The sequence below is a fragment of the Aquila chrysaetos genome, chromosome 4 (genome assembly GCF_900496995.4).
Source record: "Aquila chrysaetos chrysaetos chromosome 4, bAquChr1.4, whole genome shotgun sequence".
In the NCBI taxonomy this organism is placed as follows: Eukaryota; Metazoa; Chordata; class Aves; order Accipitriformes; family Accipitridae; genus Aquila; species Aquila chrysaetos.
The window spans coordinates 14,869,856-14,897,748 of NC_044007.1; the positions used below are offsets into that span (position 1 = coordinate 14,869,856).

Here is a 27,893-nt window from a genome sequence, read left to right on the forward strand (position 1 = left end):
AAGTTCCTAGAGTAAACCCATCCAGGCCTGAGGCTGTATCAGTCTGCCCTAGCTTCCTTACAGAGACTTAGCCTCTCTTCTGGTCAGTAGTGCAAGCGGTATCTCTGAAGCTGAGTCACAGTCTCACATGGTCTGTGGTAAGGTGAACACAAAGCAAATATAAGACCTTCCTCCCTTCTTGGATCTTTGGCAGACACAAAGCTCTCTCCAGCTTCCCTCACACTAAACTGATTGTCTTCTGCCGAGAGTCCTTGCAGCTCCACAGAAGCAGTTGTTCAGGTGATCAGTGGAATCCACATCTACCCACATTTTGGTTGCCCAATACTGAATGGCACACTTTACCTCAAACGTAAACAACTTCTTTCCTTCCAGGGACATCTTTGCATGTCCCAGTCTGGCTCTTCTCTAGAAAATCTTTATTTTCAGGTTTTTGCTAACTTTATTAGCCAAAAAATGAAAACATCTTTCACAGCGTAGGATGGTGTTGTGTCCCTACAAGTCTTTCTCCAGCTTCCCTCAGCACTGGTCTTCCAGATGGACCAGTGCAGGGCTGTGCTTCTGAGGGGGTCTCTTCAACCTTTTCCAAATCTCACCTCTACTTCCCATTTTTTGCTGTCCATACAAGCAGCTGGCCCTCATTTCCAGCTTTTCTAGTAAGCCTCACCTCCATTGGAATAGGAACTGGCTAATACCCTCCTCCATGCACAGAAAAAATTACCTGTCTGCAATGACCAAAAGGGGATGAATATAGGGACTGATGATAGCATATGCAGTGTGACATCTCTAAGTTACAAATCAGATCCTTGTGTGTTAGGAGGAACCATGGCCTGAACCCTCAGAAGTTAATGAGTTATGTGTAAGTGGAACAACTGGGGAGGATAAGCAAGGATACCTATCTTTATTCCATAACCTTCCCTCCTCTGCTTCCCAAACTCTCATGGCTATTGGGTAGTTCTGATGTAGAGTTCTTCTGCTATCATTGTTATTGTTATTATTATTGTTATTATTATTGTTATTGTTATTATTATTGTTATTGTTATTATTATTGTTATTATTATTATCTTGTTTTCTCTTTTATGAGAGTCTTTTAGTGGCATGGCATGCACAGTCATTACCATCTGTCACACACTGTCCTGTCCAAGGAGAAAACAGTGCAGTGCAGTCATATACATTCCTTGCTTAAACTTTAATGGGTCCACTGGTATGTGCCTACACTGGAAAATGTTCATATCTGAGAAAGTAGGAATAGAAAAAGTGCGCCTTTCACAAGGAAAGGCTTCTAATTGTCCTTGGTTCTGCAGAAAATTTCTGCTTCTTCAGGTCCTGAGAAAGCTCGCGCTCTCTTGCATATATGAACTTGCAGAAAGGTCTGGGATTCCTGAGCTATGTAATTGAGATTTCTTTTTGGATCTATTGACAATCTTTTAGATTTCCTCTGACAAGCTTTAAAGCATTTTCAAGACCCAGAAATTGGCTCACAGTGGGAAATAAATTCCTCAGTTCACATGCTAAACATCCGCCAACTCTGTATTCACATTTTTCTGCACAGTTTTATTTAATCTTCTACTGACTGATCATCATTGTTGCTCCTTCCACCCTCCACATGGTAGAGTGTCCCACGTGCTCAGGGAATGTTGTGGGGCAACTGATATAAAGACTTCTATTGTATGACGTTGGGAAAATTAGCATCTCTTGCTAGACAATTCACTGCTGAGAGGTTAATAAGATAGCAAAGGCTTGAAACATCTAGTAAGGGGACGAAATGAACAGGACATTCATGACTGAAATCTGTTTCCAAAAAGACATTACTTACATTTGTTGTACTCAAGGACTGAACTATGTCTGCAACAATAAGACCAAAGTAATAATTGGCATCTTTTAAATAATTGGCTACTTTTAAAAAGTTATACCTGTTTTGTAAAATGCATAAGCAAGGACAAATGCAGCTCTTATCTGGGTGGAAGGGAAAGATATATAATGAAAATGCATAGTATGAGAAGGTTATGGCTCTGCAGATGCGCCCATGCTGTACTGCATCATACCAACGAGGAGCTACAGCCCCTTTACTGCCCCAACATCTTTAGATCTGCACTTGATTAGACACAGGACTTCCATGGGATTTAAGCATAGGTATAGCACTGAGGATGTTAAGGGTCTTAGGGATTCAGAAATCAGAAATGCACATGATCACACACACTTCCCAGCCACAGAGAGTTTTGTGTAGTTAGCGACTATGCTTTGGTAGGCTGCTACTGCTGTCTGCAAAACAGGGCGATGCAAGTTCCTGGTCCGACCCACCTAATGAAAATCAAGTGAAACTTTTCCTCCCTGTGTTGAAATATCTGCATAGAGAAACCTTTCCAGGCCAGGAGCGGGTGGGGCCCTGGGGCTGTAGTTGGGCGCGCTGCATGCAGCAGGTAGGCAGAGAATTCTTCTACTATTTGCTGTTCTCCCTTACCACACAAGCATAAAAGCAACCCACATTAAGCTATGGCTTTCATCTTGCTCATTCTTTCTTACACATGTTGAGTAGGTTACGTATGACTTTACTAAATAAGAAAAGAGAGAGGAAGAAAAGAAATGGCAATTCATGGCTTTTGTACCTGTGCAAACATATTCAAGCAAGACAATCTAGAGCAATGCTTTCCAAATAACCACAAGTTAATCCCTGTCTCTGTGATACATTTAATATTTTTATCATCACACACAGTGTCAGATCACATCTCTTAATAACCATTTCAGCCAGTTGAGCTACAACTACAATGTGCTATTTAAGACTGTATGTGAAACTAAATAGAGTTGCCTGTATATTCTTGTGGCTGTGGTCAAGAATGTGGCACTCCATTGCTCTAGGTGCTAATTTTATTTATTTTTTTTTTAAATTGATTGAACAGATTAAAGGCAGTGAAAGAAGTGGATCTGCTCAATGCCCATGTGAGATTGTTTGAAAAGTTTGAGGAAAATATATTCTTAATGGGATATATTGATTCTGTGATCATTTTTATTAGAAGTAGTTTTAAAAACAGTGTATTTACCATGCATACCTGTATCTTATGTTCATTCTGGACCTGGGGAGAGCAGGAGTAGTTAATGCTTGCACTGAGTGAGATGACAATCTTCAGAATATAGGAGATCATAAAATCCTGGCTCTCCAAGAGCAGGAAGAACACTGTAGTATTCCTGCTATGAAGTAGCAAGATCTTAGGGAGCTGTCTTATGTTCACTGTACATCTACAAGCAGATGTATCAGTAGATGGGTGTGGCTAAACAGGGAGCTTGGTGGAGCTCCAATGCAGAAAGGCAGTATAGAGGAGATGGAAGCAGGGACAGGCTGTAGTGGAAAAAAGTAGAAACGTTGCCTGAGTATGTAGGGGTAGCCTCAGGAAGTCCAAAGCTTGAATGCAGTTGAGACTTGCACGAGAAGTGTAACAAAAAGAGCTTCCACTGGTATCTTAATATAAAAAGGCTGTGCAAGGAAAACGTGGGACCACTGCTGAATGGAGGAGGTGATGTAGTGACAGCAGACACAGATAAAGCTGAGGTATTCAATGCTTTCTTTGTCGCCTTTACAACAAGCCATCCCATTCCTCTGTACTTAGGGCAAGGGTTCATAGAGAAACATCAGCAGTAGCTGAGGGTTGAATTGGGGGTTATGTGAGAGAGTTTGACTGGAAAGTTCCATGGGACCAGAGAGACCACATCCAAGGTGCTGTGAGAACTGGTTGATGTCTCTGCAAGGCCACTCTGTCACCTTTGAAAGGTTCTGGAGATCATGGAAGGTTCCTAATGACTGGAAATAGGTGAATGTTGCAGCCTTCAAAAAGGCCAAAAAGACTATCTACGGAACTATAAGCTGATCAGCATCACTTTGTTCCCCATGGAACTTAATAGTGCGAGTCCTCTTGGAGCACATTTCTGGGCATATGAAGGAGGAGAAGCTGACTGGGAATGATCAGCATGTATCTACCATGGGTAAATCATTCCTGACCAGCCTGATTGTGTTCTATGATAAAATGACTGGATTTGTGGATGAGGGGAGGACAGTGGATGTCACTTATCTCAACTTTAGCAAGGCTTTTGACACTGTCTCCAACAACATTCTTGCATCTGAGTGCGGGTGTTGTGGTCTGGATGGGTGGACAATCAGATGGGTAAAAACTGGTTGGATGATTGGGCTCAGAGGAGAAAGGCTAATGGGTTGTACTCTACCCAGAGGACAAATAGAGTGTGATGGGTGTCTATATACTCGGACTGTGCAGTTTAACATCTTTAGCAATTACCTGGAGGAGATGGTGAAGCCCATTTTCCTCAGGTTTGCAGATGACACCAAATTGGAGGGAACAGTGAGTACGTCAGCAGGCAGGGCTTCCATACAGAGGGACCTAGGCAGGCTGGAGGAATGGGCCAACAGGAACCTAATGAAATTCAGCAAGGACAAATGCAAAGTTTCCTTCATCTGGGAATGCCAAGTCCTTGCACTGATACAGGCTGGGGCTGACTGGCTTTACTGAGAAGGCCCTGGGGAGTCCTGGCAGACAGCACGCTGCCTGTGCGTCAGGAGTGTGCCCTGGCAGCAAAGGCGGCTAACAGCATCCAGACTGTGCTAGAGGGAGCACAGCCAGGAGCTCGAGGGAAGGGATTATCCTCCTGCTCAGCACCTGTTAGACCACATCTAGACACCGTGTCCTTTTGAGACCCCCAGTACAAGAAGGACAGTAAAAAAATGGAGCCAAGTTCAGCTGAGGGCCCCCAAGATTGTTGGAGCCGGAGCCGTGTGAGGAGGAGATAAGGGATCCCGATTTGTTCAGCCTGGAGAAGAGGTGGCTTCAGGTGGACCTCATGGCAGCCTGCCAGGACCTGTGAGGGGGTCTTCAAGAAGATGAAGTGAGGGTCTTCACAGTGGCGATAGGTGGGTGGACAAGAAACAGCAGGCATAAATTGAAACAAGAAAGGTTCAGACTGCGAATAATGAAAAGAGACACTGGGAAAAACATAATGTTGGGATTGGGTAAAACAGCTTAGGTGCCAAGCTCTAACAGACCATAAATCCTGAATAGTCAGACACCATTTCCTGTGCTCCTGGCTCCATCTACTTCATGTAGAAACCTAAGGTACTTTACCCACCACAGTGAATTTCCATTGGCTAGCAGTGAAACCTGTGATATAGCCCAAATTCTTAATTATAACAAGAATATTTTTTTTGCAAAACACAGCTATAATATTTGAGTTAGTGCAGGCTCAAGCTTGTGTCCGCATGGCATGGCGCAGAGCTGTATGGATCTACCTGCCAGGTTTCCTGTGTGGGATAGCCTCTTTTATTTGGTTTGGCCTATGTGTTAGGCTTCTTGGCACAATTTATTGACTGGGATCTAGTGCTGGAATGGGTTGGACAAGCACCTGATCACACTTCTGCCTGGCTAGCTTGAACATCTGTGCTGTGCTCCTCTACTGTCCCTCTTCTGTAGTTAGCAAAGGAACAGCCACCCCAGGTCTACTTGTTTCAACTGGCATAGCCTCGCCCAAAGTTGCATGAATACGCGGTGGGTAAAAGGGTTGGTTTTGTTTATTTTTTCTATTTAAGAAAGGATGAAGCTGTTGTGGTAGGAGAGGAGGAGGATGGAGGAACTGGGCAGTTCCAGCCTTTCCATTTCAGAAACCCAACACAAGTTCCTCACTTGCTTCCCTCAGCCATGCAGCCAGAGACCGTGACAGTCATTCCTTCCCGTATGTTGTGGTTTAACCCCAGCCAGCAACTAAGCACCACGCAGCTGCTCGCTCACTCCTACCCCCTCCCCGCCCCAGTGGGATGGGGGGGAGAATCAGAAAAAAAAAGTAAAACTCATGGGTTGAGATAAGAACAGTTTAATAATTGAAAAAAATAATAATAATTGTAATGAAAAGGAAGATAACAAAAAAAGAGAGAAATAAAACCCAAGGAAAACAAGTGATGCATAACGCAATTGCTTACCACCCACTGACCGACGACCAGCCAGTCCCCGAGCAGCGATTGGCCCCTCCTGGCCAACTCCCCCCAGTTTATATACTGAGCATGACTTCCTATGGTATGGAATATCCCTTTGACTGGTTCAGGTCAGCTGTCCTGGTTGTGTCTCCTCCCAGCTTCTTGTGCACCTCCTCGCTGGCAAAGCATGGAAACTGAAAAATCCTTAATTTAGGATAAGCGCTACTTAGCAACAACTAAAACATCAGCCTTATCGACATTCTTATACTAAATCCAAAATACAGGACTGTACCAGCTACTAGGAAGAAAATTAACTCTGTCCTAGCTGAAACTGGGACGCCATACATGGAGCATGCTCCAGGGTTACTTATAACTCACGGTCTCCTAAAAAAGACCAGAGTTTCAATTTAGACATGTATTCCGTGATTTTGTGTGTGAAGGGGAGTGCCTGGTCCAATCTCAGGCAGAGCTTGATCCTGCAGCAAAGTATTGCTCCTTTTCACCTTCTCCCAGCTCCGAGTTTCCTCCTAAAGAACAGGAAAATGGCCTGTTCATGATGATTGTAGCATTAAGGACACGTCTGGAACTTGTCAGTCAGTGGTCTCAGTATGGCCAGAGGGTTCCAGAACTTGGACCCCAGTCTGGCAAGCATGTTTTGGTGACTTTTTGGGTCAGAAGTAAAGATGAGGTGTGGAGAGGGTACCAGTGTGATTGTGCCTACCCCCAGGGATGTTACTATGCCACTTCTGCAGGACTAGTAAGGCCTGACCTGCTGTGCGTGAGGCTAGCAGCCCTGGCATTACTTTTCCTCAAGAAACTTTGCCTTGAATTAGTCATTAATTCTTTATCATTACCCATTAATGATTCTAAACCCAAAGTGTTTAGCTTAATGAGTTTATTACTATAGATCCTAAAAAGTGTAGTTCTGCTTAATTTGGCGGAATATCGATTCCCAGGAAGGGAACAATTCAGGACGAGTTATATTGTGCTAAGTGAACCTGTTTGGCCAAATACTCTCATAGCATAGTAGGGGAGCAATGAAAAGAAATGTGGTCCCACCCCTTCATTCACAGGTCTGAGTAGTTCCCTGAAGGGTGTGTAGCAGCACAGCTAATTTACTGCTGGTAGCAACAGGTGGTTTTCTGGAGGAACAAGTGGCAGTAAAACTGGATTACAAGAGTGGTTCTGAGTCACAGTCTCCTGCATTGCTCGTGCGTTGGTCATTGCTCAGAGATGAGCTTGGAGTCTAACAACCAGCTAAATGGTTTAGACGATTTTCCTGTTGAGGGTGAGGTTGCAGAAGTATGACTGTTGTCTAGTTGCCTTTGCAGTGCTGTACACAGCAGTAGAAGGGAGACTTGGAGCTGACCCTCTGCATTACTAGCTGATGGCATGTCCAGCTCTTCATATACCCAGAGGAAGACTATGTGCAACAGGTGCTCAGCGACTTGCAGGTACATTGCTGCACTGTGCCTAGTGTCTAGCATTCTCCTTAGCCTCCAGATATCATTCCTTCATTTTTAGTGTCAAGTAGGAAAGAAAATCTATAGACCTTCATTGCAGGGGCCCTGGGGTTTCTCTTGACATCTCCTGCTGTGAGGAAAGATGAACCATGACTAAGAACAGGCTCGCTTCTGAAGGCAAAATAGTTGCCGTGTCTGAAGAAAATATCTCCTTCAGTATTATCAAAGATATGAAAATGTGATCCATTGTGGGCATACTGACATGGAGATCTGAGTAGCCTGGCGCTGACAACAAAGTCTTCACGCTTACTGCTCATAATTTGTGGAGAGCCCTGCTGAAGTGCATGACTAAGTTGCTCAACCACACCTGAATCTGGGTTCTTGGGGAATAAAGCCTGTTCTATAGCTGCTTCCTGTGTTGCAAAGGTGTGGGTGATTTTAGCATTAGGCATCAAACATCACTGGCTACTTAGTTAGGGAGTTAACATGTTCCTAGAATCACTTGTTGAACCAGCAATGCACATTGGTATAGCTGATACTACATGTGCCTGTTCACAGCCTACAGCAATGGTTTTGCTTCCTTTGCACTGTACTCTTTGTGCTAGACTTTTCTATGTTTTTCACAGATTTTGGGGGACATCAGAGACTAGAACTGCTCTGTCTATTCTCAGGTTGCCTATAAGCTGTGCAGGCTTGCATGCAGAAGTGTTGTTGCTAAGTTAATTCCTCATACCTCAGACCAGCCTGATGGGTAATAGAGTTGGAAGCAGAGATAAACAAGTCCTCCCCTGCATATCAGGCAATATAATTGCAAAGCCAAATTCAAGGGAGTATAACAACTTCTAATCTAAATTTAAGTTGGCCCTGCTTTCCATGGAAGATTCAACTGGATGATCCCTTCCAACTTAAATTACTCTATGATTCTAACAAAACAAGGATTTTTTCAAGAGAAACTGCAAATCTGTTCTCCCAGCTCTGAAGTCACAGGGAAATTACTGGGACTTCCTGTGCAGGTCAGAGATGAGTAAAGATCACACTCTTTCCATCTGTGGACTTTGCGAAGCACATCAGTAATTCATATACTAGTGAGTTTACTATTTCTGGCATTAGTGAAATCATATTCACCTCTGCGTGCTCTAAATTTGCCCCTAAATTACATATAGAAATGCCCACCCTAAATTGCACATAAAAATGAAATAAAAATTCACAACTGGCTGGATGCCCCCTGCAGACCTGTGCTGACTTTATGGTCGCTGTCATCTTAACAGTAGTTACTCTTGCTTAACCCAGTGAGGTGAAGGCTGGATTGAGCCCTAACCCTGATTGTCTGCTCTCCCTACAGTGGATGAATGAGGAGATGTTATTATATGTACAGCAGGTGCCAGGCACCTTCTACAGCACTTTTATTTCCTCTTCTTGAGGAATTCACAAACAAAGTAGATGGTGACTTGGCACTCAGAGTCGTTCCACTCTCCTGTGCTGAGCATTTCCACACAGTCCTCACGGCCAGTTGGGTCATGAGGCTCCCCTTCCTTCCAGTTACTGTAGTTCTGCAGTGGGCTGCTGTCTGCGTACACAAACTGTCCTTCTTTTTCCATGTCGTTCAGCCCAATGAAGGCTCGGAAGAGGCCGCTGTTGGAGATGTAGTCAGCAATCAGGGCGTTGGTTGCCTCATCTTTAGGCATGGCCAGTGTTCCTCCTCTGTCCCTGCAGTGGATCAAGGCTTCTCTGTAATTCTTCTCTTCTTTCACGATGTAATAAAATTTCTCGTCTGTCTCCCTGATGCCTGCTATAACTTTAAAAGGGAAAAATAAATTGTTTAATGGCATGTCAACAGATACTGAAGGTGCCTCTGTTCCAATATGACAATGAGATTATTTTTACATTAGAATTAATAAAAGGGAGAGAGGAAAAGTATTCCCACCACTGAATTTGTGATGAACAATGAGGACATGATCAGAGACTGATGCTACTAATGGGACTGACAAGCACCTTGCACGTGTTAGGACAAGAACTATTCAGTCCTGATTGGCATGTGTCTCCCGTGACATTTAAGTTTTACTTCACAGATATCTAGTACTAATCAAATTAAGGCATGCTAAATGGTCAAATAGCAATGTCTAACTCTGGGTCACCCCTGTTGCTTTGCATGTTCTTGAATACAGATTGTGAAAGAGTGCCTTGGGATAGAAGCACAGGGGTAAAGATAGCTTTTCCGGCCCTTTCCATGTAGAGGAAAATCAACATGACTGCTAAAATAAGACATTTTAAAGACAGCCTGATGTTCAGAGCTGCTGTAGCCACTAAGTGGCATTGACTAGGAATAAAACTGTGGCTGCTGAGCAGCTTTAAAAGGCAAACTACTCAAACAGTGTATATCCTAGTGAATTAAGCAGTGCCAAGGAGCATGCCTGGGCAGGTGGAAGTTGATTGTCCCAGGTGATGGATTTCTGGAATGGTCCTGAGCAGAGCTTTGGCCTGGGGCAACTGACACTCTCCCAGACAATTCAGGAGTTACCTCAGGCACAGTTTAGGAGTTAGTAGAGGGACACTCCTAATAATATGGCATTCAGTTTTATAGGATTTATAATATAGATGAGTGCTGTTCTGTGCTGCTTGCCCATAGTGCCAGGGAACAGTCTCAAACACATTTAATTTGCTGATACAGACCTAGTCCCAGAAGCAGCGGTGGAGCCTTCTCAAAATCTCTGCTATGCCAGGAAACGTGCTTCCTTCCTTTCAGTGGGGGCAGTTTGCACCATCTACCCGACAGCACTGCCTGCAGACATGGCTTCTTGTAACCCATGTCTTTGAGTGTTGGTCCCTTGTTACAGGAAAATGATGCTTGCACTGAGGGGAGCACTAGGAGTACCATGTCTGCAGCCTTCCCTGTGCAGCGGAAAGACCAAGAGGTTCCCATTGCTTTTCCTGCCTCTCTGGAGCAGATTGAAAGAACCTTTTTCCTTTCATTGCCTGAGTGGCCGCTGAGCCTGAGCAGATTGACAGTGCAGAGGTGGTTAGCAGGCCATGCCTTGTGCTTTTCATGATTCTTTCTGTTGTGCTGTTGATAATTTCTGGATTGTTTTTGCTTTTAATCATCTGCTGCTTCTATCTTTACAGGTGTAAGACTCTTTCTTTTCCGTATGTCTTCAGAGTGCCTCGCACAGTGGGACTCTCTCTCTGGGTCATGTATGGATGCTGCCATAGAGCAGCAATGATAGAAGAATAGCAATGATAAATGTTATAGGAGCCAAATAAATCACATCAAATACATAAGGATCCTTACCGTTCTTTACAAACTTGATGGACGTGTTAAGACGAGCAACATTGATATTCAGCTGTCCAACAACTCTGCGGTATCTTCCACAGTCACAGACTGTGCCTGATGCAATACAAAGGATAGAGGATTTATCTGTTTAGAACCATTTGTGCTTGTGCATGGAGGGTTGTCTGTAGCCCACTTCCAAAACTTCTGAAGACTTGGCTGCTACTTGTGGAGAGCCAGTCTCACACTGCCCCACTGGCCATACCTCTGTTGATCAAAGCACTTAATTCTTTGGCTCTGTACACTCCCTGGCCTAAGAATCCCTACTTTTAAAAATGTGGATAGAAGAATTTGCCATCTTCTTTCCACCCATATCAGTGTGGCATTTGCACATCCTCTGCCCCTCTCATTATGGATTCCATCTAGCTGCAGAGACGTGGCTTGTCATGGTGATCACTACAGGATTACATCTGAATGCCAAAGGTCTACCTTTGTATCTGTAAACAGCACAGGTTCCCCAGCCTTCTAATAAAAATGAAAGCATCCATGAAATGGGGAACTGCTGCTTCCTCAGTGAAGGAGTTTTGTGAGTATGCATAGAGGTGGGATTGGCAAAACTTTGGTGGAAGGACTATGTTAGTGAATTGCTGCATGCAGCTGTGGTACAGCAGTAATAGTCGATACCAACTCAGATAACAACTTTCAAGCACTGAAATCTCAGTTATATTTTGTTGGTAAACTGAAATTTGGCTTGATACAGGTTTTGTTTGTTCCTCTGTTATTCTCAGGAAGAAAATGAGTTGCTGATGGTCTCCCATTAAGAACCAAACTGGCATTGCATACGGAATCTCTTAAAAATGAACACTACTGTACATTCAAGGTGGGAAAACATTCAAGGTTATTAGGAGTGAGAACTTTCTGGGTCACCAGATCCAAATTCTCCTCCTGTAAGCAAATGCATTGCATTCATCTGACAACAGATTATCCTCTATCTAAAATCACTTATTTTTTCATCCCCATGCTCCCATTAGGAAACTCTTAAAGGACTTCATTCTTTTGGTATTCAGAAACTTTCTTCTAGTTTCCAGCATAAATGTACTGCTGGCCCCTCTATGTGTTAGTTTTTATGGTAGCAAACATTGCCCATTAATTTAGGTAACTCTTCTCCATATTTTGTGTATGTTGGTATATTCATAGGCATCAGTCATTTCCCAACCCAAGCCTTCATTTTGCTAAACAAAACTTTTTCGGTCTCCTCCTGTTCATTTCATCTATTCTCAAGTTTTCCCATGGGCCTCAAAATTTTATGAAACTCCAGACAAACTAACCCTGAAATCAAAGACCCAGCAGGCTTGACCATTCTGCAGAGAAGGATGCATAGCGTACCTGCTTTTCCTTTTTTTCCAGAAACCCCCAATAAGCCTTTGGCTCCTTTGTCACCTGAATAAAGAGGAAAATATATTCTCAGATCTCAGACAGTGCACATGTCAGGGGACTGTATTTGAAAAACCTGTTTAATAATATATTAACGCTGTACTTCTGATAGGAGGCCCTGATGGACTGTACTGACAGATGTGCCAAGTCAAACAAACCATGATTAATTCTGGTATATGGAACCCTTTAATAGCTAACTCACTGATAACACAGGCATCTTGTGTGCTGCTGGTTCCTGGTACCACTTACTTTAAATATAAACTGCGAAAAGATCCTGAGAGGCTGAAAGCACTCAAGAAATCTGCGAGAGGTGAGACCTGGGTTCTCTCATTGCCTTGCAGGACAGAGCCCTTCCCTGGGTTCAGTAGCTCCATGATGGGATGAGGCACCAGATGAGGCTGATGTGCACTAAGCCACTGTGCAACAGATTACGTGTGCGGGCAGCAGTTAGCACCTGCACAAAATGAGGTCAGTAAGGAGCAGTGTTTCCTTTCAGATACAGGTCATGGAAGTGTGATTTATTTTCATCCACTGCTTTCCTCTTCTTCTGTAAATCATAAAAATCATAGAAATACTTCTCCAAATGCTGTGCTACTATATAAGTGAAGGTGACTAGCTTTTTAAAAAAAATTACAGCTGTAATTTGGATCAGGAACAGCTAGACTTCACTTGAAATTCATGTCAGCTCTTCTGTTATGAATTAAAACCTTCAGAGGTCAAAAAATATTAATGCTTGCTCTGCCTTGTTGATGGCCGTGTTTTGATGGGCTTTTTCCTTTATACAGTTGTGTTTTTTTAAAAAATGAGGAGTTGGCTGTCATTTTAATTAGTATTGCTTGACACTGCACACTTACAAGCTGAAATTTCAGGGTTGCTTCATTAAGAACTTGAATGTTTAATGGTAGATTTAAACAGTGACTTAGTGACCTTTGCTTCTGCAAATAAAGAAAGAAAATGAGAAAAACGTGAAAGGGACAATAAATTGTACATTTAGGTTGAGGGAAAGCTTGATTTAAAGGCTCAGAGCATTGGTTTACTTAAAGATAAGCAATTTGTGGCATTCTTAAATTATCCTCTTCTTTGGTGATTGAAGACATATTGGGAGATAACTATCTGTGTTTTCAGTTGTCTAGGTACTTCTGAAAATTAGTCCCTCAGGCCAAATTCTTTTCTTCTTCTCTGATACTAAGGCTGGCTAGAGGCCATCAAAGGTTTATTAAAAACATTGGGTTGAGGAGCTCCCCGGAGAGATTGTTCCACCCAGCCACCACATGCCTGGGTTGATGTGCTGGTTAGAGACCACAGAGTTCCCCTGGGGATGGTGGAGTCCTTGCTCAGCTTTCAAGGCAGGTCTCCTTGTGGCAGAAGTACTATTCCTTCTTAAGTAGCTCTTTAGGAATACTGGAAAGGAATGCCTGGGCCTCTTCTCAGATGACTAGAGCATAATTTCATGAAATTATTGTCCAGGTAGACTTGGAGTCTACCTTGATTTGCAAGTAGTTGTTGTCCCTGGTTACATGAGTGCTTTCTTAAAACTCCTAAAATCCTTTCCTTACTGAGCTGTCCTGTGCACTGCTTGCTCACGTGTCCCACAGCAGTGCAGGTGGCAAGGTGAGGCATCCTGAGCAGCAGCAGAATATTGACTTAGGCCTTCAGCGTCCAAAGCAGAGGCAAAATTTTGGCTTTCTCTTTTAGAGCGTTCAGGGGATTGATTTCACGAGGGCCCAATTTCTCCCTTCCTCTTTTACCATCAAAGAGGACTGATTTCTTTACTCATAAAGCAAATTATTTTAGCCAAGTAAGTCAGATATATTGCACATGGGAAATAAAATGAGAATATCTCAGTTAGCTCTCGTCACCAATCTTTATGCATAACTTTATTTGGAGGGCATTGGTCACAGTCATTATTTGATATTACTCCATACCTGGAACTCTCACAAAACACATATTTACCTTGAGGGGAAAAACAAGAAAATTCCTGGACCAGAGCTTACCCTTTCCACCGATTGGGCCGATTTTCCCAAGCATTCCCTGGTCACCAACATCCCCCACAGGTCCCTTGTTTCCTAGGAGAAGAAATAAAGAGGAAAAGAGTATGGATGGTTTCTGTAATTTATTTCCCAAGGCACTATTTAGGTCTCTGCTGCTGCTATTTTTCCTGGGCATGGCCGGTCTGCATGTTTGGCAAAATCAAAATGAGTGGAGCCCCAAGGATGGTTGGAGGAGGACAGCACAAATCTCTGCTACTGTAGGATACAACAGTAGGACATTGCAAGGCACCTTAGTAGAACTGCCTGTTCAAATGCCCAGAAACATCATGTTGTCTTACAGAAAACACAAACTAAAACTGCTAGTGAGTATTCAAATATTGATTTTACTTCACAGCCAAACCAGGCTGATGGCAGGTTTTATCTGGGTTTTTTTTTTCTCCACCCCAGACAAAAGCCTTTCCTTCTTCCTTGAGGTAGAGTGCTTGTGGCTTTGTGGGGAATCCTTCTCAAAGCAGGAGTGCAAATAGGAAGCTACTAGTTTTTCTGTATGTGCTTTCCCAGTACTCAGAGCACCGAAATAATGAATGCCTTTTTAACTGATTAATAGTTTAAGTTCTAAAATAGCTGGCTAGTGATGACAGCCCAATTTAGAGAATCTCAGTTTACACACCGAATTTAACATCACTAAGATGCTTCGTAAATGGTTGGTTACCTGATTCCATTGTGTCTTACCCGATCTTCTTTTTAAGGTAAGAAGCAAAGTCATATGAATGCATTTAAAAATGGAAAAGTTTTTTTATTATAACAGTAATAACAGGGTGATTTTAAAGTCTTAAACCACTGTCAAGGAAGAAAGACCATGGCTATGCATTATCATTAAACTCTAATGATAAATTAAGCTTTTGATTTAGAGTATGCAAACAAGGCTGACACCATCACATCTGGTGCCTCTGAATGCTCTGCCCAGCTCACACTGTGGATATGGGATATGTTTAATAGAGCCGAGTCCTGAGACATCTGTGACTCCTTGTTCTCAGCTCAGATGCTGTTTGATCAGAGGAACTTTGTTCCTCAGTGTATGCCTGCATTTGCTTTTCTGCAAAATAGGGACAACTGAGAACAAATTTTGTTGGGCATCCTGATGTATTACTAGGAAATAACTCTCAAAATTCAGTTTTAACTAAAGGATCATTTCAGCAAGCAAACAGTAGTCTTTCTGATTATACACATAATCTGGGTAATGATTATATATATGATCTGGGTCTTCCAGATCACACTCATTACAGCCACTTGGGAGAGCAGCAGTAAATGTACAGGTTTATTAAATGACTCTTTGAATTCAGTGCCATATATAGTTGTCCTGTGTATAAGTAGGAATTGCACCAAGGTCTCCGAGTATTGTTAGGTTCACTGATTAATGTTTGACAGGATTGTGAAATCCACTGGTGCAACAGGAATGAAAGCATTAAACATCACTGATCATATGCACTGGTACGGTTGTATATAATGATATTCACATATCAGTAATAGCCAACAAAGTGTCATAAATACCTTTTGGTCCTTTTGGTCCAACCTTTCCTTGTTTGCCCACTTCTCCTCTATCTCCTTTTTCACCTTCATCCCCTTCCAAAACACAGAAAAAAAGCATCATGGTACATTTCTTTCAGTGCAGTAAGCGCAACAATTCATCCTCAGAAAGTAAAGTTCACAGGTTTTTTTTTCCTACTAATTCACATTGAAGGCACAGTAGCCATGGGATAAATTTCCAGAGAAGACCTGATGAATCTGACCACCATTAGGAAAAGCTAAAAACTTTCCCTTTTGGAGAGGCTATTCCAACATGAGAGTTATGCAACACCAATTTCTAGTCCTACCCTCTAAGCCCTATTAGCTATAAAGCAGATAAGTAAGCCAGTCTTTCTCTGTTGGGAAACCTGTACATGCATGGAAGAACTGCCAGGGAAGGAATAGGAATTTATTAATTGTTCCTAGTGACTCTGTAGTGACCCTGTGTTCAAGGTATGCAGATGCTTTTGGAATGAGAGGAATGTAAATATGTTGAAATAGATCTTAACATAGACCTTAGCACTTAGTGTGGCAGAAGTCTTGCCTTCAATTTTTGACAGGTGACATTTATATGTTGATATAACAAACATGTTTTGCAAGTACTCCAATGCTTTGTTTTGAAAATGTCATACACAGAGTATCTGTAAGAGGTAAAATCATTGCATTTATTACAGTAGTGCAGAGATTTCTCCAAATGAGATCAAGACCCTATTACACAGGTTCCTGTATAGTACTATATAAGTGCTCTTACTATTGTAAGAGACAGTCTCTCACTGAGCAGCTTACAGTCTAAAGGAGAAGACGGCAATTAGTAGGAAAGAAATGTTACCTCCTTCCTTAGGCAGCATACAATTTTGCTTCACATTATGCAGGATATTGGAGGCACGTCTGGAGCTAATTTTCTTATCTTCTACTTCTTAGTTTTGAGCCAAATCCCAAGAACACCTTTCCTCTTTTTTTTTTTTTTTTTTTTTTAGACAAATGTTGAGGGGAGACAAACCCTGCACCCCTTTGCAACAAATGACCAGCACTGAATACAGGCAGCCTTCCAAAGCCTCTCCCCCTGTCCCCTACCCTTGTCTGCAATAAGCCTTGCCATGCGGTGGGAAGCAGTGCTACAGTCTTTTGGCCAAGCCAGGATCTCATGTGTGAGTGGCAGCCAGTTGTGTCTGTGCCTGCAGCCCAGAAGGGGAGAAGAGGCAGCATACGGAGTACCCCAGGGAGGGAAGTCTGGATGTCAGCAAAAGAGAAGTGAGGACAGAATAGCATTACGTGACAAGACCAATAACCTGTCTCTCCAAGGATGTTGCCTCCAGCCCTGGCAGAAGGTGCTCATGGAACTGGGTGTGCTGAGGGTGACTACGACCCAGGCAGCCGCTTCCAGCCTCCCACGAGGAGTGGTTTAAAGGGCTTGCCTGAGCCAAGCACTGCATCTAGACCACTCGTGAACAGCCAGTAGTGATTCTTCCCTGCACATATTAGTCCTGTGCCTTTTAAACCCATTTATATTTTTGGCCCCTATAATATCCTGTGGCAAAAAGGTCAATGATATAATTATGTGCTGAGGGAGAAAGTAGCTTCCCATGGTTGCTTTCAGACTGATCGTTTCATTGGATCTCATTCTTATTTTCTGAAAAATACTGCCCACTCATTCCTGATTTACCTTCTCCTACTTCCGTAGCCATAGGTAGCATATCGTGGGCTGTTCCGTGGGGTGATGACAGATGAGAAGTGGTGCATATTGATTGCAGCATATAAAATGTAGTATTAGCTGTTTGGCTCCTTTCCATGTCAGTTACATGGACTGGGCTGAGTCTGTCCCTGTATGCCAAAACAAACTTCAGTGTTGGGACTCTCTTGTGGAGGGCAGACTCGTCCCGTTGGTCAGGATGGGGGGATCCCACTGGGGAGGATGTTCCCGTTGGGGGGGGATGGTCAGTGGTCCAAGCTGAGGAAGATAAAGGGCTGAACTTCTGTCGGTGTTAGAGGGAGGAAGCATTTGCTAGAGGGATGGACAAGGAGGAAACATGTCGTGGTGTGTTTGCTGGCTCACTCAGGTGCTTTGTTTGTTTTTAACCCTATCTGCTACAGGACAAAGTAGGAAGGGAAAAGGCTGTAAGCAGCCAGCAATAGAAATTTTAAATATCTCTATTTTCACTAGTTCTTAAAAAATGCTCAAAAAGTCAGTATATGTTTCCAAAAGCCAAGCTCCTTAAATATCCAGTTGAAGCTGTGGGTCTGAGCCTGGAGCTGATGGAAGAATGCCTGCTTGTACTGGGTTCTTGTCTAGAGATCATCAAACAGCAGAGCTAGAGAATGTACAGTTTAATTTTGCTGTTGGCCTCAGTGCTAACAACATTTACAACTGAGAAATCAAGAAATTCTCCTTTCCAAACCCACCTATGAAACCCTTGAGAAAACTGTAAAAGTCACTTCCCAGTAGTTCAGAAATTCAGAAAAGATTCCCAGAGGCTGACAAAGGGCTTGTGAAATGAAATTCCAGGAGAAGGTTAAGAGCTGATCTGATCACGGTCTGCAAACCCATACAGGGGGAGAAATGTGTGATAATAGAAAGGAAGCAGGGTGTGATTCAAAGGCTGCAAAAGCTGGATGAGTCCTGACTAGAAATGCAACATGGGGATTAACAAATGGACCGTGCTCTCCAGAAGGGGAGGGAGAAGTAGGAGGCTCTTCATGTCCAACCTTTCCCCATGCAATGAATTCCTTTGTCTAAGGTACGCTGTAACTCTGGGTCTGGTGTAGAAACTGCTGAGAGTTTCTTTGGCCTGCGTCACACAGGAAAGCAAACCAGATTCCGGCTGACCTTCCAAACCAGGAGGACCACCCGTCACCCTGGCAGTCCTGATTGCTTCTCTCAGGCCAGCTACTTACATTCCCCGTGGCTTGCAGACTGCTCTGTTGGGTTAAAGGCTCTAGAGAGACTGATGTTTTCTGCAGAAGGAAGACCTCTGTGTGAGAAAGATGCTTTTTTTTTTTTTTTTTTCCTTTGTAAGAAACATTGCTTAGACAGTTAATCTTAGAAATAGAGCCCAGGAAAGAAAAGCAATATACCAGTGGAGAAGCTGTGATTACTTTCTGAAGGTGTTTTCTTCCAATCTCAGTTTCAACATTTTGAGCCGCTAAAAGCTGCAACGATTTTTTCTGAGAGACTTCGGAGCAAGCTTTTCACACACAGGGCTGCTGGAGATGAAGCTCAGTTGCCCTGTATGGGCCATCAGACTGAGAGTTGGCAGATGAAAGGGGTAAAAGGTGTGGGAAAGTTTGTTCTGAAGATTTTGAGAGATTAGGGAGCATCTCAACTTCTGTTGCTAACACCTCATGTAGTCCCAATTTTTGCTCAAGCCCTCTCGAAGCCTAAGGGAGAGGGAAGTAAGAACTATCACCTGTTTCATCTTGGTGTAAAGCAGCCTAACACACTCTGCCTTAGTTTCCCTACCTAGGAAAATGGGAAGAATAAGAATTTGCCTATCTGTAAGGGAGGGAAATCCTGCTTTTCTTTTCATGTTGCAGCTGAGAATGGGTAGGCCATTACAAAGCAAGGGTAGAAGCAAACAGTATTAATGAGTGGTACCATCTCATTGTTAATTTAAGACTGAATTACGCCCAGTGCTTGATGATATGGTGTTATAATTATAAACGCATTGTGTCCTCCTTCAGCTGTTCTGTGCAGTCATCTCAGATTTTGGCAAGAAACGTGAACTCTTGGGTTATGCTCCCCCCTTGTGGTGTCGGTATGATTTGCAACCAGATAGGCGGGATTGTGAGAGGTTGGTTGACTTTGTTTTGGGCAGGGGTTGAGTTGGCATTGTCTCTAATTTATAATAAGCATCTCTCCCTTTCCTCTGGGACTTCATGTGGACAGGCCATACCGCTGTATTAGCCACTTTTTTGTAATCTTCCAGAAAACTGAATCTAAATCCTGGCAGTACTCTGAACTGGGTTTTTGCATTTTGTACTACTGTGCTTTGTGCAACACGAGTTTTCTTACAGAAGAAAACCCCTCTGTTCCCTGACCTCATATGCTTGTAGACTATACCTAGAGATTAACCTCTCCTTTGTGCTGCTTTACACTTGGGGCAGTGTCAGGTTAAGTTTTAACCTAATTAGCGGATTGTCACCTTAAAACTGTGGTTGCAAGGATGTCAGATAATGTACTCCACTAGCATTTGAAGCATGGGTGAAGCACTTGGAGCCAGTAGCTGAAGCAAGACCATTTCTCAACCTTGTTAGTATTCCCTCAAGCTGATTCACTTCTGTGTCACAGATTTAAAATACCAGACTATTAAAATGAACACATGAAACAATAAATTACTAGACTCTTCCAGCTTGGGACTGTGCGAGACAGAAGGAAAGCAGAAGCTATAAGCAGTAAATGACTCTTGCAGCCATTAAAAAATTTTAGTTGTAATTGAGAGGGAACCTCAGTCCTTCCTTCTCCTTTAAACAAGCTCAGGAAGATGCTGAAGGTCTAATAATCAGCAGGATTTTTAGGCAGTTGAAAGGGGCTCTACCTTTTTAGGAGTTTCACTAAATAACACAATGTTGAGAGGTTACATTTTGTAAGAATTTAATTAGTAAGAATTTACTGACTTTCAAGTGACTTAGATTTCCCTGATGAATCTTTTGTAGGCAATTTATCTTGTATTTTTTATTTTGTATTCATGAATTGAGGAAGTTTTCAGGTCAAATTGTTCACATATGTTTAGTAACTCTCTAAGTCTTGTGATCGAGGGCTGACCCTGGTTCTTGGAGAATCAGGGTGTAATCCCTGGGGATTATGGAGCCCACATTTATCTATAGAGACCGCTCTGCATCAGGGTGAGAGCATGTCTGCAGGCTGCCTAAAGGCTGAAGCTGGGAGGAGACTCCTGGCCGGGTTTATGTGTGTGTTTCTCTGTGAGCATGTAGTCTTTTCACTCGGAGCTCTGCTGAGAGACTCCCCGGGTCCACGCAGGGTCTTACTGAGACACTTTGTCAGGTGTGCTGGCAAGCCATGGCCTCAGGTCAGCTCCAGTTCCTGTCTTCTGACCAAAAATACTACAGAAATGTTAATGCTCTCTCAGCCTCCTCTTTCGAAGGTATACTTTCCTCCACACTGCAGGGCATATCCACCCTTTCAAATGATAGAAACACCACTTATGTTGCGCTACAGCACAGTTGTCCCCCAACATCAGATACTCTGAATTGAAAAAAGCCTACATCCAGCCAAAAAGTCCTTGAGAAGCCCTGGGGGCGTGACTGATTTGCAGTGAGGAGGGGAAGGATGGTTAATCTTGATTAGTATGCACTTGGATGCTTTGTACTGCTTGCAGTAGATGCATTTAGCATTCCTAGGCATAGCCAATGTCCCACCACAAAGGCTTTGTATGCAATCTATTACAGGGTTTTACCCCCCCCGCCCCGATCATGCGTGACACAGTTCTGCTGAGTTCCATGTTTCATGCTCGTAGTCCCACCTGAGGTGGCATAGGGACCCTCCCCACATCCACAGACAGAATATGAAGAGTACAGGTGATTTCTCCCTGTCCTGGGTGTTAAACTAAAGAGACAAGGATATGTGCATAGTCCTGAAGCCTTGAGAACCCTCCAGGAGCAACTGAATGCCTTGCCCTCCTGGAAGAGCTTTGCAGATAGCCACAGGATTAGCTCTGCAGCCTGGGGACACAGAGTGACGACCCCAAGCAGGGTGAACCTTTGCAGCACTTGAGCACGCACAATCTCTATTGAGAGGTTTTGTCACCAGAGGGAGTCGCAGACTCCAAGAAATAAGCAAATACAGCCCAGTTTGTCTTTCCAGTGTACGAGCACATCACAGCTACGTCAATGGAAAGCCTCAAGATTTCCTCTAATTTTACTTTCGGTGTCTTTTAGATCCTTAGCAAATTTCCTGTAGCAGTGGGGATTCTTGCTTTCAAGCTGTATCTGGCTAGTGAGGACAGGATTTCCTGACATCCTCCGCCTATCTGACACACTGTCCTCTTCCCTGTGCCTCCTCCCTTCAGCCCCCAGCACCAGCCTGCATGCCTCCCTCCCCTCTGCCTGATGTTGAGCACTCTTCTGATCCTGTGCTGAAGTAATTCAACTCACTAAACAGAGGAATATAAATAAGGCAAATAATACATATTTTTCGTGAGTGAGCTGAATCAGCTGAGTGAGAAGTCTGATGAGTAAACAGCCGAGCCAGCACAAGGTGAAGGTAGGAACACATAGTCAGAGTGGGGGAAGAAGAAGATGTTGGGCCTCCGTTTTTGGCAGAAAACCTGACAGATGAGTGCAGCTGTAGTGTGCAGCTGCACCCATAGCCACTCTCCCAGGTGTCCTGCAGGAACATGGCAGGGCTCCCACAGATTCCACCATCAGAAATAAAGCATTTTTCTCACAAGTTCTTGGACTTGTATTTTTTTACCCAGCTCCAAATTAGACAACAGGGGCCCTTCCCTTGTCAAATAGAAAGACTCTTCAAGTATAAACTGGATTGTCTGCTCGCTTTTCTGCTTTCCACTTATAAACATCCACTAACTTCAGTGGAAATACCCTCTTCTCCTATTGCATTGCATGAGCCAGACTCAAGCCTTCAGTAGGCTCAGTGAAGCTCTGCTGACTTGTATTATTTGAAAGTGTTGGCCTTTGGGCATGACTGGGACATATATTATTTCTTTAATAACACAAAAATAATTAAAATTATTCCTGATTCTCTTTTCACTTAGTCTGCCCAATTTAATTTTCCCAGACTATTCCCCTGCCATTCTGACGTGATCTCAGAGACCCACAGATTTCGGAGGCTTCAGTGAGGAATCAAACTGACATTGGTAAGAAATACAGACCCAATATCTTTTGAACTTATGTATTTAAGTCCACACATACATGCTTTGTAGCTCAGGCTGATAAATGTCAGAAACTTAATGTATGCTAAAATGAGGAAGTCTAAAAGACATGAAAAATAGAATTATGTGTTGAAATTAAAGGGCTCCAGATCAAACGTGAGGTGCTAAGAGGAAAGTTTAGTTATAGGTTTGAACAGCCTATAGGATGTGGTGAGACATTTTATATTTTCGGAAGGAAATGTGGATAACAGCATATCTGGTTTCTGAGAGAGTTTGAGATTTTCCAGGAGTGGAATTGTGTAAGCGCAATTAAAGCTGAGAGATGGACAGCTATACTGGAGACCACAGTAAATGCTATTTTGAGGGGCCAGCCAATGTCATAGAGTTTATAAGCATCATTTGTCAGAAATAATAATAAGGAAACGTTTTACATCTAAATTGCTATGGGAAACTCCCGGTATTCCTCAGATTTCATCTCATTCCAGTTTCTCAACCTGGATCTGATTCAAGACCTTTGAAGTTCCTGTGTCTGGATTTCAAAGGAAATGAGCTGGGACCTGGGACAGATAGCAAGATCTGGAGCTGGTCTCTGAAGCACTGAGCTCCCATGAATCCACGTGAAATCAGCTTCCGCAGAGCCAGCCCTGCCCCGGTCTTCTTCTCCCCCGGCCATGCTTTTGATAGGAGTCTAGGAGTCAAAGTTTTGGGGCCTCTGCTTATTTCTGCCCTCATGTTGTTGCTTATTGACTTACTCAGACCAGGTCAGATCCCATCTCATCTATGTCAACAGCCCACTTAAAACTTCCTTTGCAGGTTAGACAAAACTGAGCTTGCAGTCTCCAGGCGAGAGCAGGCTAGAAGAAAGGACAGAGCTGGGACACCGGTCGAAGGCAGAGCCCAGGGCAGCAGACCCTGGTGTTCCTGCCGCTGCCAGGCCATGGACCAACAACTGGTGCTTTTGCTCTCACTGCATTAGCTGCTGCCTCCCCACAGTCCCAGGTCCTGTCTCGGCAGCAGCAACAGCCAGCCTGCTTCCAGGCTTGGAAGGGTGGAAAGTAAGCAATAGGGCCATGACTAATTTTGCTAGGGCAAGCACTTGGCTGCCCTGGGAAATTCGTTGTTTTGTTTATGCTTTATCTGGTTCTCTTTGGACTCAAGAAGTCGATGGAGCACAGAACTTGGCATTTATTGCCCTAGTTACTCAGCTGTGGATCAGCATTACCTAAGATAAGTTTTCAGAGGTCCTGTGCCACAGCACTCCAGCTAAGACCGAGTTGTTCCTAAACATCTCAGGTCAAACACCGAAAATCACTAGTTACGAATACTGAAATTCTGTTTTGGTCCAAAGCACATCGTTTTTTTCCTTTTTTCATTTCCTAGGGTATTTCGATATGGATCCTAGAAAATGCCTCACACATTTCTGTTTTTAACTGCTATATCAGCCAGCTTGCTGTGTACCTCAAAAGCTTTTTCAGGAAGGCAGAACAAGATGGCCATTGCACTAGGGCTATGTTCACTAAAAATAATCCCCTCTTTTTCAGAAGAGACCCGACTATTGCCTAGAAAAGGAAACTGGGAGAGGAGTGCCAGCTTTTGCTTTTCTCTTATTCTTTTTTCACCTTTTTCTGGAATGCCTCTTTAGAAAATTTCTTTGCATAATTCTTTACAAATAGACTTCAACTTTTGTTTGCTTGCACCGGGGACGGAAAAGCAGCAGATAGATGAAGGGGATAGCAAGGCTCCTGGTTTGCATCACGCAGAACCACCAGAGGTCAGACTTAAACTCCTATTCGTTTCTAATGCTGAGCAGTTTAATTCAGACTGACTTCTATCATTGCAACAGAAAGTGGAAAAGGCTTACAGGACATTTACTGCATTCCTTCTGTTCCTGGGAGACTGCATCCTTCCAGAGTATTTTCTAGTTCTTTGTGTTATACACACAGGCCTCTGGTTTTGCCTCATGCTTTTTGGGAGCTAGTGGGACTGTCACAACTGGTTTGAAGACTTTCCTGATAATCAGCCTGGAATTACCCTTCCTTTTCATCCCATCGCTCATATCATACTTCTCTTGTGACATCTCAGGTATGAGCATAACAGAGTATATTTTTGAAGGGGAAGAATTTGGCTTGCACGAATTAACTTGGACAAGTTACATTTGGCTTGTACAAGAAGTGGCGAATTTTCACAACTCTAATGACCATTTTTGCATAGATGATTTTCAGGGTGAGCATGTGGAGAGGTTGGGTGCTTGCTCCTGCAGCAACTGTGAATGCCTAGATGATGAAGTGAGTAATGCAACCTCCAATAGCGCAAGAAATAAAGGGCTATAAATTCTGAGCCTCTGCAAGCAACCTCACTTCTCCCTCAGTTTTCTCCTTTCCATTGTGCTGTGTGATGGGAACAGCATTATTGCTGCTGCATAGCACCAGAGACCATCCCACTTGTAGCCCACAGACTGGATCGAGCCTACAGGACAATTTCTGCCTTGCACTGAGATAGGTGAGGTGGGACAGTGTAGGAAGTCTTACAGCTAGTTGCTTTGGCCCATTAGACACTCCCATGATCATATGGAAGGAGGAAGTTGCCACAATAGGAATCTGGCCTGTGGTGGTACAAAAAGCTGGCCAATGTACTGTGCAAGCTTAGCACCTCTGTCTTGTGGGAGCACCACTGTGTTCTGCCATAGCCGAAGGTGCTGAACAGATGGAGGTGAGGGGGTAAAAATTGTGCAGGGTGGGTCAAAACCCATTTTTGGGAGAATGGTGGACAAAGAGGCACAGCAGATGTAGCACAGAAAGTAAAACTTAAAGCAACAAAAGTCAGAGACTTGTCCATTGTTAGGGTTAAAGTTTGAGCAGCAAAGTGTTGCCTCTGGCTGTGGTGTGGTAGTAGGCTGGGGATCATGCGCTCTGAGTCTGTAGACATAAGATGGATAGAGGAAAACTGGCAGCGGGACAGACTTCCTTCTGCCGTATTAGGTCAGCATGCTTCATCCTTGACTACAAGGGATGCCTGAGGAGTTACAGGGTAATTCACACACCCAGCCTGGTCAGTCTTTAATTGCCCAGCTGACTGACAGTCAAAACAACCAGTGCCATTGAGAGCCGCTTGTAACTGTCCTGGATGAGCTCAGCTCTGGTAGGAACTGAAATTGGGCTATAGGATCATATCACATAGACTGCAAAATGTATTTGATGACCTGCAATGGATGTGAGCCAGTAATTTGGAGGTGATTTACTCAATACTCCTTTTACCAGTCATGGATCTTGGGCATGGTAATCTAATTTTAAAGTAGTAGTGAGGACCATGCCAATATACTGTTTGGCTCTCTTGTGTCTTGGTGTCAGCCAGGAGGCAGCAGGACTGGTAATGACTAAATCCTGACTTTCTCAGTATCATGCTTGCAAAGAACCATAATATCTAACCTTTAAATGCTCCCTATACAAGCTAGACCACAGAAACCAGCTGGAGTCCCAGCTACTCTCATGTTGTCACCAGACCACCTCATTAGCCTTGTGACTTGTTAAACACAATTCTGTCAAACTTTGTTCTCCAGCCTGCCATTATTCAGATACTAACTAAACAAACTCCCACTAGCTCCCTTGGGGATCATTACATCTCTCTGCATTTATGCTGTGGCAGCAAAAGTTTAAGCTTGGATTGTAATCATAAAGAAATTAACTTGCTGATTAAAAATGGTCCTTTAAGCAACATGCATTTGAATAATCCATCATAAAAACAAACGAGTCTGTAACAGTGCTTTTGACTTGATAATCTTTTTTTTGCTTAAAATTTAAATCAGTTGCATTTTTTTCTCTCAGTCTGTAGCCTATAGAAAAATACAATGAGTTACTAAAAAGAAAGCAATAGTTTGAACTGCAAGAGCCATGGTGTGGAATATATATTTTAGATGTGTCACTGCAAGATAGATTTGTACGTCATGGACCTAATTTTTGGCTGAGATACCCTCCAGGCAATTCCATTGACGTTAGTTGTGTTACACAAAAAGTAAGTTAATGCAGAATATTTGGTTTCAGATATTTGCAAAGTGTTTTGAAGATAAAAGACCTGCACATGCCAGAGCTGATCCTGTTCTTAATGAAATCTGTAGCGAAGGTCCTGTTTAATTCAACAAGAGCTGCTGGATCAGGTCTGATGAATACAGTAGAGCTGTGTTTACAAGTAAACATTTAGAAATAATGACAGTTCAGTCATTTTAAATATTGCATCTCTTCCTACCTGCAGGTGCAAAGTGAACCATTAACAGTTCACAAGAGGTGCCTACTTTTAGACAAAGTAACTCAATTTGTGGCTGCTAGCTGTGCTGGTTGTGTGATGAATACAAGAAGTAAGTGAAGATTTATGTGGCTGGAGAAAGATGCAAATGGACACCTCTAATTTATATGAGAATATGTGACACTGTTCCTGAAACTGAAGAAAAGCAAATTCAAATCTCCTTGCTTCATCACTTTCCCCCATCACAGTTCCACTTTTCTAGACGTTTGTACAGTCCGCAATAATTCACATCTTTCATCCCCAGCCCATGCCACAAGCCCTCCATGTCTCTATTTTTAAAAAATCAGCCTTTATCAGTACTGGTCTCAGCATTAGCAACCTGATATTCCTCACCTTTTGGTCCAGGTAAAATTGTGTGTGTCGAGCAGACATCTGTTGTAGGTCGATTGTCAACATCAAAACCAAAAATCTGAACTTGGAAGATAAAAAGCACTACTAGGGTCCCGTATTTCCTTAGCTGTTGTTCTTTCTTGCTGCTCATCCTTGCAGCTTCTCAGGAAATGCCTTTCGTTGTTACAGTCTTAACAAATGCAGCCGACTCAAAAATAAATGCTCCACTAACTGAGCAGTGCAAAGATTGGGAGCTACATGCAAGAACAGCTAAATAAAGTGAAGAAAGGAGTTTGACGATGCTGTAGTTATTTCTGTCCTGCACATTATCCAGGATATTTATTTAACACTGACAGCTGTTTATTCCAATTTATCTCTTATCTGTGAGATGTTTAGCTGCTTTTGCCATGGAAAATTTCTTCAATAGATGGGAATATCTCTTTTGTCATTTTTTTTTTTTCCTTTCGGCACTGACTCTTCATGCCCAGCTTTTCACTTACTCAAGAGACAAAAGACTTCAGTATTGTATCCAAGTGAGTACTAATTAGTTATAGGATACTTGTGGCTGGTTGTATGCTGGAAGAGTAATGCAGACTCCCTATAACATGTAGAGAGACTTTTCCACAAAATCTTTCCTCCAAGGGGACTGTTAGTGACAATGGATGAGCTGCCAGTCTGCTGTGGGTGGAAGTCACTGGTGCTATTTCACACTTTTTGGGTGCCATGTACCCATAGTCCCCA

At 43.1% G+C, this 27,893-nt stretch overlaps 1 protein-coding gene across 1 annotated transcript; it reads right to left on the reverse strand.

Moving 5' to 3' along the window:
* Window positions 1-6,842: 6,842 nt before the first annotated feature.
* On the reverse strand, window positions 6,843-27,597 carry COLEC10 (collectin subfamily member 10). The gene is made up of 6 exons (XM_030012065.1): window positions 27,156-27,597; window positions 15,667-15,738; window positions 14,119-14,190; window positions 12,077-12,130; window positions 10,712-10,807; window positions 6,843-9,220 (listed from the first exon to the last, which is right to left on the reverse strand). The coding sequence occupies exons 1-6, from the start codon at window positions 27,301-27,303 to the stop codon at window positions 8,829-8,831; spliced, it is 834 nt and encodes a 277-aa protein (XP_029867925.1). The 5' UTR covers window positions 27,304-27,597; the 3' UTR covers window positions 6,843-8,828.
* Between the last annotated feature and the right edge of the window lie 296 nt (window positions 27,598-27,893).

What these genes read in the sequence shown, in the direction of transcription:
- COLEC10 (XM_030012065.1), bottom strand. Translation starts at nt 27,303, where the DNA reads ATGAGCAGCAAGAAAGAACAACAGCTAAGGAAATACGGGACCCTAGTA. An exon ending in AATTTTACCTGGACCAAAAG is followed by an intron (nt 15,739 to 27,155) that starts GTGAGGAATATC and finishes GTGTTTTGGAAG; the next exon opens with GGGATGAAGGTGAAAAAGGA. An exon ending in CATCAAGTTTGTAAAGAACG is followed by an intron (nt 9,221 to 10,711) that starts GTAAGGATCCTT and finishes TCCCTTTTAAAG; the next exon opens with TTATAGCAGGCATCAGGGAG.